Below are 11,790 nucleotides of genomic sequence, written 5' to 3'. Positions count from 1 at the left end.
ACGTCTCAGTCCGCTCTCGCGAAATGCACGTGACACACGCCGTCCTGCTGGCCGCCTGCGTGGCCGCGGCCGCCGGCCTCTCGCTGCACCGGTGCGCCGGCGGCTGCCGAGAATCGTCCGCCGTCGCCAGGATCGAGATGGTCAAGCAGCAGATTTTGGGCAAACTGCGGCTGCAGGAGGCGCCGCGGCCAAACCTCACGATGGCCGCCCTGCCCAGGCCGTTGGCCGCCGCGCACGGCCGCCAGCAGGAAAACTCGTTCGAGGATTTCTACGGCAAGACCGACCAAGTCATTCTCTTCCCCGACGCAGGTTAGTTCAGCTTAAAATCTAGAAAATCAGTCATTTTAATTAAATAATTAATTTCAAAATATTTAAATTGAAGCTCTTTTAACTTACCGCTGCTGCATCGAATAAAATCGCTTTGAATAGTAAGAAATTTGCACACATCAGGTGGCGTCTTTTCTGTAATTTCAAATTAAATTATATTTAACAAGTTTTGATAATATTTATAAAGCGTTGTAACGTTTATTAGAGAAAGTATTTTTCATAAAAAAACCACTAATCTTGTTCCGAAATATCAAATTTAATTTATAGTTAAAATCACTTCTAATTTGAAAAACAAGAGGGAGAGTTTAAAATTTATTTCCGCAATTTTTAAAAATCCCCATCAATTTATTTCATACAAATATACAATTATGTGAAGGGAATAAAAATTAAAAACCCCTATTTACTTAATAATATAGATAATTGTTTTAAAAACCATTTCCTCTTTCATGCTGTATTTTCCGGACATCAATAAAAGAAAATTTAGATAATTTTGTCAGATTAATTGTAAGATAAATAAGATACAGATTTCAATGCATCAAACATTGAATTTAAGTCTGCAGTCGCCCCTTACTTTGTAGCATAGCAACAAAATTCAACTAACCTCAGAAATCGCCCAGACTTATTTAATTTAGATGCAATCCCCTTTAAAGTTATAAACTGTTTTTTTACATGTACGCAATATGAATTTTGATTGTTTCATATCTACAAATAAAATTGGCAAAAAAATTATTGAACTCTAAACCTTCGTTCAATTTTCTTCCCGTCACTCCAATTAAAATTAAAATTTATGATAACATTTCAGTTTTTCCACTATATTGAGATAATTTTCACCAAGTATAACAAATTGTTTTAAATATATTGCAATAAAAAGAGGAAAGAAAAATTAAATGTTCTTCTCAAAAAGCTTTATTTAAGGCAAAACAAGCAAATATAAATTTCCTTGTTCTTGATAAGGGTCGATCGACCTCAATTAATACCTCAAACAACTGCTAAAATTTTATCATATTTAAATTTCACTGACGAAGTTTTTAGCAAAATAATTGCTCATAAAATTTTGATTTCTACTAAATTGTTTTCACTCTCCAGGAGTATTTTGATTGAAGATGATGCTAACAAGTTAATCTTTTAGAGGAGAATAAAATTAATTTTTTGATAATGTTACATTTTGCGAAAGAAAATAAAAATTTCCGTTTTATTATAAATAATATTCATCGTCCAGAATGAATTTTCTGCCCTTGCGTAAAGACACGAAATCCATTATCGCAATTGACTCGAAATAATTGCTTTGAAACTGCGTCTTTTAGGGGGCGGAAGGTTCTGGAGTCAAAAAGAAGAATTTAATTGACGCACCCCGGGTCCAATTTGAGGCGATAAGGTCAACCCCGAGTCGCCGCCGCCGCCGCTTTTAGTGTTAATTATAGTTTGATAAGCGGTGGTGATTCTTTTCAAAAATATTTACCGAAAAGTGGTCGCTGGGGAGACTCAAAAGGGGGCACGGGGGCATCCAGAAACTTCCGAAATTTGTTCCAGGGGGGGGGGGACAATTTTTCTTTCCCTTTAGATTGAAATTGTGGAAATTCTGTTCATTGTTATTTGTGTCCTCAACAACAGCACAATAGCTACTCAAATTGTTAAGCCTGCAATTAATCAAATTTCATTTTGGGGAAAAAGTAAGTAATAAATATTTTGACAATCTTCCTATAGCAAAAATCTTGGATCCAAATTTCAAAATCGGACGTCAGAGCAAATTGTGATTCAATTTTGAACAATCTCTCCGACTTCTCCGAAATATGGAGGCAAAATTAGCTTTATTTCCAGTTATTTCCAATTCAATAATAATCATACATTGTATTTAATTTTTAAGTAAATTAAGTAATGAGTGAAATTTAATATGATATTATCAATTGTTTTTAATTGATATCAGTTTATTATTATTGTGCAGAACTAAACAGCAACAAATATTAAACGTTGATAGGAAATTTAATTGGAATTATATAAAAAAAAATTTAAATATTACTTATTGGTAATGTTCTCGCATATTTTCACGGACTTGAATGTAAACAAATGTAATTAATTACGTTGAGCATCAACAAGGTTTGTTGACAAGAGTCTCGTCTCAAAGTGCAATTTTATAATTTAACACATTTTCGCTTCTTTTCTCTGCTGCCGCCGAGCTTAAAACAAAGTGTGACTATCAAGCATGTGACTCAGGCATGGTGTGCACGCTTTGCATTTTTTAGCCACGCTCGTCCGGTGCCATCCAGTTTTCCACACAAGAGATCGCGCCGCAGACACGGACCAAAGGCCTCTAGGCCTTGCCCGCGGCGCGTGAACCCTTTTTTCTCTCTCGCGCGCCCCAGCGAGCGACAAGAGACAAAAACAGACCCGGATTCCCACTGATATGTATAATCGCGATAAATTTTTATTTTCAGCCTCTTCCTCTTGATCATTGAAACGGCGCATTTGGTCGCTTATATTTATTTTGACTGATTATGCGTTGACACACTTTAATTTTCACAGAGACAAGAATTAAACCAATTATGAAAAGAAATCATCAGGGCGATTTTGAATTTTGTTACCAATTCGTATAAATTGAAATTAGCATATCAGAAATTAATTTTAATTTTTATAATTTAAGAGTTTTTGTTACAATTTTTTTGTAATTTCAAACCCATTTAATTGTGGTGCCGTTTTTTCAAATAATTCACCTTTTCTTGCACAAATTGTTTTCAAAAAATGTATGTAACCAATGCGATGTAACAATTTTGGGCAAACAAAAAACAATAATAATGATAAAAAGAGAAAAGTTTTATTAATATACAATCTTCCTATTTTCTTTTTCATTACGGCTTTTATAATCATATTATTTACAATTGGTTAATTTAACACACTTAATAGAATTTCAATCATTATTAATTGATCAAAATATAAATTGTCAAAAACTTCACCTAATTACCTAATTTTTCCCAATTTAAATTTCTTTTCTTATTGCATTTCTCTTGTTAGTAAAACGTACAATAATTTGTCTTTTGAAACACGTGGTTCGTTTCAACTGAACTGTGAACCGCTCGCGCAGTTGTATCTTGTACAATTATTTATCATTGAATCTGACCGCGGCCAGGATTACGCGCACATTCATCGTGTTTTGATGTGTGTACGAGGCATAAATAAATATACTCGAGTAAATTTAATTGTTTGAGATGTTGATTGACATTTGGAGTGCTGGAAAATACTTTATTTTCTATTATTTTGAACACGAATTTTATTAAATTTTAATCACATTTTTACATGGAAAGAATTTCAAGACTTTATGACCATTTTTTGACCTACAGTGATCATTACAAAATTTCAAAAAGTTATATAACTTTGCAAAACTCTAGAAGTTACGAAATTTCAGTGAAGATCAAATTTAATTTACTGAAAATCCATTTAAAAATATTAAATTTTCAAACTAAATTTTGGATGTGGGTTTTTTTCTTATTTTGTATTATTTTTTAATTATTGAAATGTATTGAAGGATAATTTTATTAAAAATAATTTTTTGTTTGCATATCCGTAGGAGATATTCACACTAAATACTCTCAACTAAATTAATTTTTATTAAAACAAAGTAAAATAAAAATCAGGGAAAAAAGAAAACTGAATCTGCATTGGAAAACTCTGTGGAACTCTTACTTGGATGGATGAAATATTGTAAATTGAGAAATAGTTAACTCCCTGCACTAAAAACACTCCAAATGTTTCTAAAAAATTAACCATGAGCTTAAAAATATGTTAATGATACCGACTTAAAAACTTAAAATTTGTAATGGTAAAAAGTCTGAAATCTATTTTAAATTAAAAATTATACGAAAATTAATTGGAATGTTATTAACTGAAAATTAAATCAATTTCCTCACATTATAAAAAAAAAAAAAATTTGTATCAATGAACTTGACAAGATTAATTCTAAATATTAATTATTGTTGTTGAATATATTACCGGCGATTAACGTGTGTAAAATTTTTAGCGTGGTGATTTCAGGAGTGGAAGCGTGTCCGGACAGTCCATCAGCAGCTCTGTGCTTCTCGTTCAGTCTGCCGCAAAATTTGGCCGACGAATCGGTGGTCGACTCAGCCGGGCTGTGGCTCAACAGACACACCTTCCAAGCGGCGCGCGGGGACGAGCACCTCTTCCGGCTTTGGGCCAAAAACTCCTCGGCGCTTCCTCAGCTCCAGCTCATCGCCTCGGTGTGGTCAAAAATCAAAGGTCGGTTTGCCAACAACTCAAGTAGATATCAACATTATGTGTCCTCCAAGTAAAATTGCCCAAAATTTTGCATAGCAAAAGAGGCAAGAAGTGCCATTAAAAAGTGTTCAATATTAAAATTTTTTTACAAAAGTTACCAAAGTTATCTCAAATGGTCTCAATGCAGTGAAATTTTGTGCCTTTAAAAAGTCAAAATAGTTTTAAATTTACAAAATTGCCATAAATTATTAGCTATTTAAGATTTTCCATGTTCTTTTCTCTATTGCAATATATCTTTAAAAATAAGAGAGAAGGCAAAATTCGCTTTTAAGTTTCTTCTAAAACTTTCCATTATTTTTCAAATTACCCAAAAGATTAAACTAGGCAATTGCTTGACATGTGTGCCCAACGGAAAGCCTACTTTACACAACTTCGGCCGCCTCTGCTGCGGCCAAGAAGTGGCCAAGAGAACGAAATATTCTAGAAATTGGTCGGTACAAGCGTCGCACACATTTTGAAACCAAGTTCAGTGAAATCGGAATACAAAGTTCTTGTACCAAAGAAAATGTAAAATCTTTAATGTTTGTCTTCTTAATTGAATTTCATATAAAAGCCAATTGTCACGTAGACCGCTTTTAAGGTCATATTATGTTAGTGACCTCTCAGCAAAAAATACACAATCGGGTTAAATGTAATATTAAAAGAAAAAAAACTTATCCGCGAGTTCCTTGAAAGATAAATTCGTTTCCTTTACGCTTTGCACACATGATAAAAAGGAGTTCTTAGAGAGTAAAAATTGAACACTGATTTTAATCCCTTTCCACTATTTGTTGCTAATTTTTGAAAGTTTTTTTTTACAAATTCACTCATATATAATATAATAAATATTCATCACTAACAATTTTTTACACCAGCGCAATTTTTTTCATAGATCGTTAAAGATTACCGCGCGTAATGAGGCTTATTTTGAATTTATGATGCATATTACATTGAAGCAGCAAAAAATGGCAAAAATCGCTGACATGTGTGAATAAATAAAGGAAGTTTGGCTCGAGTTTCTGGCACGATCCAAGCACGTGGCTCTTTTCTTCGCAGTCACGTGGAACCGCGAGACACGTTTTGAAATATCCTTTTGTTCATTAATTTTTTACTTCAGTGATAATAATTATTGCTTTATGAAAAATTGGGTCAAACAATTTCATTCATTAATATTGAGGAGAAAATATTTTAATAATGAATACATTTAAAGATATATTTATTCAAAATAATTATATTTATTTAAAACACGTATAAAATTCAAAAAAGTAGAAAAAAAATTGCAAGGTCAAGGTACAGATTGATTTTATTTTTCACTTGTTTTGCTTGAAGTGTTTCAGAACTTTAGCCAGTACTTATTTTATTAGAAAATTCCAATTTTCAGTAAAAAGAAATTAGTATTTTTCTTATGCTTGCCTCTTGGAAATGACACCTAAATTTTGTTGCTAATGTTCAAATAATCTGGCTTCCTTTCCTTAAAACATAATTTAAAAAACTAAATTAATTTTTATTAATTTTAAATGTTTGTATTGGAATTTTTTGCAGACAGTTGGATGCAAGTGAAACTCGACGTGGTCGACACTTGGGTGAACAAGTCTCAGTTGCACCAGAAGATCCAGATCGAGTGCACCACCTGCCAGGGCAAGGGCCAACTCAGGGAGGACCAGCTGCCCTTCCTCGTCATCAGCACCAGGTCGCTCTCGGCGGTAATGAAACTTCATTTTCGTTTGTTCCTGAAATTTGAATTCAAAAAATTTCAGCCTCAGAGAGTTCGTCGGAGCATCAATTGCACGCCGGGCATCAAAGAGTGCTGCCGTGAAAATTTGCGCATCAATTTCGACGAGATCGGCTGGGGCAACTGGATTCTGCAGCCCAAAGGCTACGACGCCTTTTTCTGCAGAGGTTCCTGCACAAACGGAGCCGCCATCGCGCAGAGTGGCTCCTTCTACACTTCCATTATCCAGGTACAAACTTCATATTTGAAATATAATTATAATAAAAAAAACTTCAATTTTGATAGCAGGAAATTACTTCAATAAAAGTGCGGATTGACGGATATTGAGACAAATATTTTAACAAAAAACTTTGATAATTTTTACTATTTTAAATGGGTTTTACTATCAAAATTTTACAGTTGTTTATATTTTTATAAATTTTTAAATAATTGAATAGTCAATAAATGCAATTTTTTGTAATTTTGTTTTTATAGAAATACTTGAGTCTTGGGCTGGCGCGGACGAAGAACAAGGTGGACCTGACGCCGTGCTGCACACCGACTAAGTTCTCGTCGCTGCAGCTGCTGTACGTGGACAGCAACAACGTGGTGATGCAAAAGACGCTGCCGAACATGGTGGTCGACTCGTGCGGTTGCTTGTGACCTCGGCGCGGCGCGGACACTTATTTATTTCTTTAGTGTTTAGGGAAAAAAAAGGATGAAATGTGGTCTCACCCTAGCTCAGCGCTACCTTTTGTGCTAAAGACTGAAATGAATTAATGCTGCAATTTTGAGATTTGTTGTCCCTTGGAATAAGCGACGGGGATTAAATGTGCTTATTATTTATTTGTTTCGTTTATTATATAAGTTAAAAAAAAACATAAAACGGTTTAATGTGATTCTTTGCGAGTGAAGGAGTCTTAAAAATAAAGAAAACCAAAAGCAACGATTTACAAGATTATTATTGCTGTTAATTACAAGACTGGTAATTAAATTTCCCAGAGAAAAATAAAATGTTAAACCAGAAAATTTGAAAACATTGATTTATATAATGTCCGGAAATTAAAATTTTAGCTCAAAATGTGGCTTAAATATTATAAATTTGTTTCTGATTTTTTTTTAAATATATTATGCAAAAATTCCTGCGACTTTAAAGTCTTTTTTTACACAAGTTATGGTAATGGCGATGATGATAATTTGATATTTAACAAAAACGCGTTTCAAATATCTTATAATTCAGCTTCAGCCGACAAAAGCGAGAGGCGTTCTGTTGCTCTCCCTCTTTGACTAATCCACGGCAAAAAACCTTTTCTCCACCAAATTCCCAAGATCATGGCGTTTTCTGCGACTAAAAACACCAGCAGAGCGGTCGTCGATGAACCTTCGGACGACTTTTGCGGACCAACTTTGATTTTTGGACGTGCAGTTGTGGTTGCACGGCTGCGTGGCGTCGATGTTTTATTTTCCAGCGGGCAGATCAAATGTTTATCTTTAAAATATGGAGGAAAATCAATTAAGCAAATATTATCCAGAGCAAAAAAACCACACCTTTCGAGTTGAATAATACCAGAGATCCGTTAATGCAGTTTTGGGTGATTGTTTTGTTGGTTGACGCGCAATGGCAAGTGACGTTGTTTGTGCAATTCCTACTTCCTTCACTTGCAGTGCAGTTTCCGATAACTGAAATAAAGAAAATTATTGCTTTTTCTTTATTCTTAATATTTAAATACAAATATTCGACATATTTGTAATAAAATGCGTTTTCTTAAATAAGTTTGAAGATAAAATAGATTAATTAGTTGATTTTTTTTTTAATTTTTTTTTTTTTTTATTGAATACATATTATAAAAATCTCACAAGGCTTTCTTTTATAAAATCTTAATTAAACGTATTCTTTGCATCAAACGGATTGAATAAAAAATTGTGTAGTTTTAAGGAATTTTTAAAACTTCACAATATAAGAAAAAATTTGAGGAAAAAAACCTAAAAATAATAAATACCTTTCTGAGGATTTTGAGCTGGTCTTGCAGTTGTAGTAATTAGGGTAGTATTTCTGGTGACAATTGTGGTGGATCCTGGAGTCGTTGCTGTTTGATTTGCACTACTTTTTTTACCAACTAATGTTTGATTTGTGTTGTTTGTCTTGCCGGGGTTGCTTGCTAAGGCTGCATTAGAGTTCCATTTGTGAAAAATCTTGCAATTAGTATTAAATTCACTTTTACAAACCGGCGGAAATGATGGCGATGAAAAAAGCCAAGAGGAAAACTGCTATTATTATGATTTTTAACATCTTGAAGCAGCTCTTTCCCGATCAAGCATGAAAAGAGCGACTGATGCTTCGACCGTAGTCGCAGAAATCGACATAAGGGTGATTTTTGTTATCAGAGAGCCTGCGTCAAACCGGAAATTAATGGTGATTAGCTGCTAAAAAAAAAAGTTGAGCCGTCGCGATATTCGGAGCTGCTGGGGCTGCTGGGGAAAAACGCGCAGATAAAAACGGAAACGTTTCTCTCGTCACAATCAAACGCTCTGTGTTGCAAGACGAGTACAAAATTCGTAAGCACAAATACATTTTATTAATTGAGCAAAAGCTCTGGTATGCAGAAGAGAAGAAAAACATATAATTTGTCCCTGTTGAAAAGCAAAATATTTTGTTTTTATTAGTTATAGTTAAATAAATGTAGGGTGTAGGATATATTTTGTGTTTATGTATTATCTAAATTGTATTGCCTTTTTTATTCCACTAACAAAAGTCATACATATATTGCTTAAATAAAACAAAAAAAATCATAGCACAAATTATTATAATTGTTAGTTAATTTTACATGCAGGATTTTCTACTCCGTTTTATTTTTCTATTAACAAAATGGCTAATTTAATGACATTTTCAGCCATTTGGTTGATTTTATTTTGTACAAATTTGAATATTTATATTAAAATTTTTTTTACATATAGATAGAACTATTACACTATTAGATTAAATAAATTATAATATTGTTATCATTTCCTTCTGGGTTTATTTAATTCAATAAAATAAATAAAAATATCCAGCTTCCTTTGGAAGAAATAAAGAACTAAAAAACAAAACTATTGGATCAATATTTTACAAAATTTAAAAAAGTTCTTTATTTAAAAAAAAAAATGCTTTATTTTAAAGAATAATTGAATAGTAAAAGGAAAATATAAATACAAAACATTATCACCTATAATTATGTTACTTTTCCTGAATTGTGTGATAAATTGGTTCTTGCCTATTTGCCGACCTCTCATTTTTTGCGTTAAAGGCGACGTAGCCAACATTCTGAATCATTTCTATCTCTTCTTGTTGTGGGTTTTGTGGACGCGAAATCCAGAGATCCTCTCTCAGCGGTTCGATGCTTTTTCTCACGCCGCTTGACTTTCGGCGCTTTGCGGCCTCGACGCACAGACAAATCAGTGCAACCAAAATTACAACGACCATCAAAATGTACTTTCCGAAAGTTATTATTTGCTGCCAATCGCTCATAATTTTTGAATCGTCTTTTGTTTCAGCAACAGGTGTGCTGGAAATTTCAGTTTCGTCGGTGACTTGCTCGGTAATTGTTGAGGTTTCAAAAGAGGTGCTAAAAGTGAACGTGGATCCCGCAAAATTTGCTTCATTTCCTGAGGTACTCGATTGGGCGGTTATTTTCGTGCTCATCAAAGTTGTTGATTCTCGCATAGGAGAGGTTTTTTGAGTCCCCAAAGTGTTTTTTGTCGAAATTTCAAAACTTGTGGTAGTCGATTGGGCGATTGTTCTTTCCGTCACTGTTGTGGAATCAGGGGACGAAGTGGCTTTTTCGGTATTTTCTGTCGTTTTTGATTTGGCCAGAAAGTACGGCTCGCATAGTTCAAGGCGGCCGGTGATGGTTGAGTTTTCAACAAAACACTCTGATTGGTTGATAATCTTATATTTTGGACACAGGGGACCGCCAGCTATTAAAAAAATGGCCTTTCATTAGAATTTTCGTCGCAGGTTTTTATGGTAATTTTTGCCCACTTACTTTTACCATCAAACAAGTTCAAAAAATTCCCAACCGGGTTGCAAGCAATTTCAATCGTTTCATTCAATGAGGGGCAGAAGCATTGCTCATTTGAAGATTTACAAGGATGACATTTATTTAGGTCAATTGGACACAAAGTAGCGTTGCTTCTATTCCCTGTAAACAACAAAAAAGCACAGAGATTGATAAAAAAAAAAAAAAACATTAATAAAGCTTTTGAATTAAAGTTTCATGATTTTGAAGTATCGCCAAAAATTGAATTAAAAACCTTTGTGATCCAGATGTGCATGTATCGTTATTTCTTTCAGTTTTTCTATCCACTCATCAGCAAGCGTGTCGCAAAATTCCTTTCTAAACTGAAATCCTTCAGTGCCATTATCGCAAGAGGAAATGTTTAATTTTTTAGATCCCATTGGTGGACAGAGTGGCTCGCCATCTGCATCAAGGATAATTTACAAACAATAATTGAATTAATTTTTTAATTTGGAACATATGCTTAGTACTTCCTGTAAGGAATAATGATGAGATCTCATCATTATTATCTATAATATTAAAAAAATCCCCCGTTTTTTTCAAAGTCATACAAAGTATGCAACACTTGAAACTACAATGTTCAGAAAATAAATATAATTATAATTGGATAAAAAATCATATATATTCGAGAAATTATTTTTATATTATGCTTATCATGATTTTACCTAAAAAATCCACAAGAATTGCAAACTTCTTATGAGGCTCACTTAATCTGACAAAATTAAACATTTAATATTAAAAGGCTCAATTTTAATGTGCATTTTAATTCAGATGATTAATTGTGAATATTTTGGAACAAAAATTTAATGATTATTGTTCCCTGTTGTCGCTCCGCACTGATTTTGAAATGTTCGCTTAGTATTCTATTCTAAATAATTTTTGATTTACTTCTAGCATCAAAATACGTCAGTTTGCCGTCTTTGCAGTGCAGTTCGGTGTCTAATTGCGTGGAATTGCAGAAACATTTGTTTTCTTCGTTTTTGCAGTCCTGGCACCTCATGAGGCCATCCCAATCGCAAAGTTTTCGGCTGTTCCAATTGACACCTAAAAGGGGAAAATAAATTATTTCAAAGCGAAAACAGACAAAATGTGAAATTAAGTACCATCGGCCAAGGGACAGAAGAAAATGAAAATCAAAGCAAAGAGGAGAATCAAATTACATCTTCTAATGGGCTTCAGTTTATCCATTTTGACGAAGACGCGGTTATATTATTTTTTCCATTTTTTTCTTCAACAATATAATGAAAGCCGGAATTTTTTTTATTTTGTTCTTATCGAGTTTTATCTTAGTTCCTGAGCTGATTTTCTACATTTTCTTAAAATTCCTTTTCCGCCAACTGCTATGATTCATCAACCGATAAATTTGATATGTAAAGAATGAATTTTTTTTAAATAAAACTAATTTAATATTAATATTTTTTTAATTTTACT

General features: G+C 33.4%; 3 protein-coding genes across 3 annotated transcripts; 1 reads left to right on the top strand and 2 right to left on the bottom strand.

Annotated features, from left to right (window-relative positions):
- Positions 1 to 7,509, top strand: LOC132193822 (inhibin beta A chain). Its single transcript, XM_059614729.1, has 5 exons — positions 1 to 309; positions 4,351 to 4,575; positions 6,136 to 6,296; positions 6,351 to 6,554; positions 6,800 to 7,509. The coding sequence occupies exons 1-5, from the start codon at positions 24 to 26 to the stop codon at positions 6,965 to 6,967; spliced, it is 1,044 nt and encodes a 347-aa protein (XP_059470712.1). The 5' UTR covers positions 1 to 23; the 3' UTR covers positions 6,968 to 7,509.
- Positions 7,249 to 8,691, bottom strand: LOC132193823 (uncharacterized). Its single transcript, XM_059614730.1, has 4 exons — positions 8,531 to 8,691; positions 8,305 to 8,469; positions 7,853 to 7,984; positions 7,249 to 7,793 (listed from the first exon to the last, which is right to left on the bottom strand). The coding sequence occupies exons 1-4, from the start codon at positions 8,592 to 8,594 to the stop codon at positions 7,534 to 7,536; spliced, it is 621 nt and encodes a 206-aa protein (XP_059470713.1). The 5' UTR covers positions 8,595 to 8,691; the 3' UTR covers positions 7,249 to 7,533.
- A 360-nt stretch (positions 8,692 to 9,051) lies between these two features.
- Positions 9,052 to 11,616, bottom strand: LOC132193883 (uncharacterized). The gene is made up of 5 exons (XM_059614820.1): positions 11,463 to 11,616; positions 11,248 to 11,403; positions 10,595 to 10,762; positions 10,327 to 10,482; positions 9,052 to 10,258 (listed from the first exon to the last, which is right to left on the bottom strand). Exons 1-5 carry the CDS (start codon positions 11,545 to 11,547, stop codon positions 9,519 to 9,521), a joined length of 1,305 nt encoding a protein of 434 aa, XP_059470803.1. The 5' UTR covers positions 11,548 to 11,616; the 3' UTR covers positions 9,052 to 9,518.
- Positions 11,617 to 11,790: the final 174 nt, after the last annotated feature.

The sequence above is a fragment of the Neocloeon triangulifer genome, unplaced genomic scaffold (assembly GCF_031216515.1).
Source record: "Neocloeon triangulifer isolate White Clay Creek 2 clone unplaced genomic scaffold, ASM3121651v1 ptg000005l, whole genome shotgun sequence".
Classification (NCBI taxonomy): domain Eukaryota; kingdom Metazoa; phylum Arthropoda; class Insecta; order Ephemeroptera; family Baetidae; genus Neocloeon; species Neocloeon triangulifer.
Note: the sequence above shows the minus strand (reverse complement) of the source record. Positions and strands in the feature narration are given on the sequence as shown.

Bases quoted from the DNA above. Each gene is read 5' to 3' on its own strand.
- LOC132193822 (XM_059614729.1), top strand. From the start codon at position 24: ATGCACGTGACACACGCCGTCCTGCTGGCCGCCTGCGTGGCCGCGGCC. The intron at 310-4,350 runs GTTAGTTCAGCT...TGGTGATTTCAG, and splicing joins CATTCTCTTCCCCGACGCAG to GAGTGGAAGCGTGTCCGGAC. The intron at 6,297-6,350 runs GTAATGAAACTT...AAAAAATTTCAG, and splicing joins GCACCAGGTCGCTCTCGGCG to CCTCAGAGAGTTCGTCGGAG.
- LOC132193883 (XM_059614820.1), bottom strand. From the start codon at position 11,547: ATGGATAAACTGAAGCCCATTAGAAGATGTAATTTGATTCTCCTCTTT. The intron at 10,763-11,247 runs GTAAATCAAAAA...TCCTTGATGCAG, and splicing joins GACGTATTTTGATGCTAGAA to ATGGCGAGCCACTCTGTCCA. The intron at 10,259-10,326 runs GTAAGTGGGCAA...TTTTTTTAATAG, and splicing joins GAACTTGTTTGATGGTAAAA to CTGGCGGTCCCCTGTGTCCA.
- LOC132193823 (XM_059614730.1), bottom strand. From the start codon at position 8,594: ATGTTAAAAATCATAATAATAGCAGTTTTCCTCTTGGCTTTTTTCATC. The intron at 8,470-8,530 runs GTTTGTAAAAGT...ACTCTAATGCAG, and splicing joins CATCGCCATCATTTCCGCCG to CCTTAGCAAGCAACCCCGGC. The intron at 7,794-7,852 runs GTGTGGTTTTTT...CATATTTTAAAG, and splicing joins GGTATTATTCAACTCGAAAG to ATAAACATTTGATCTGCCCG.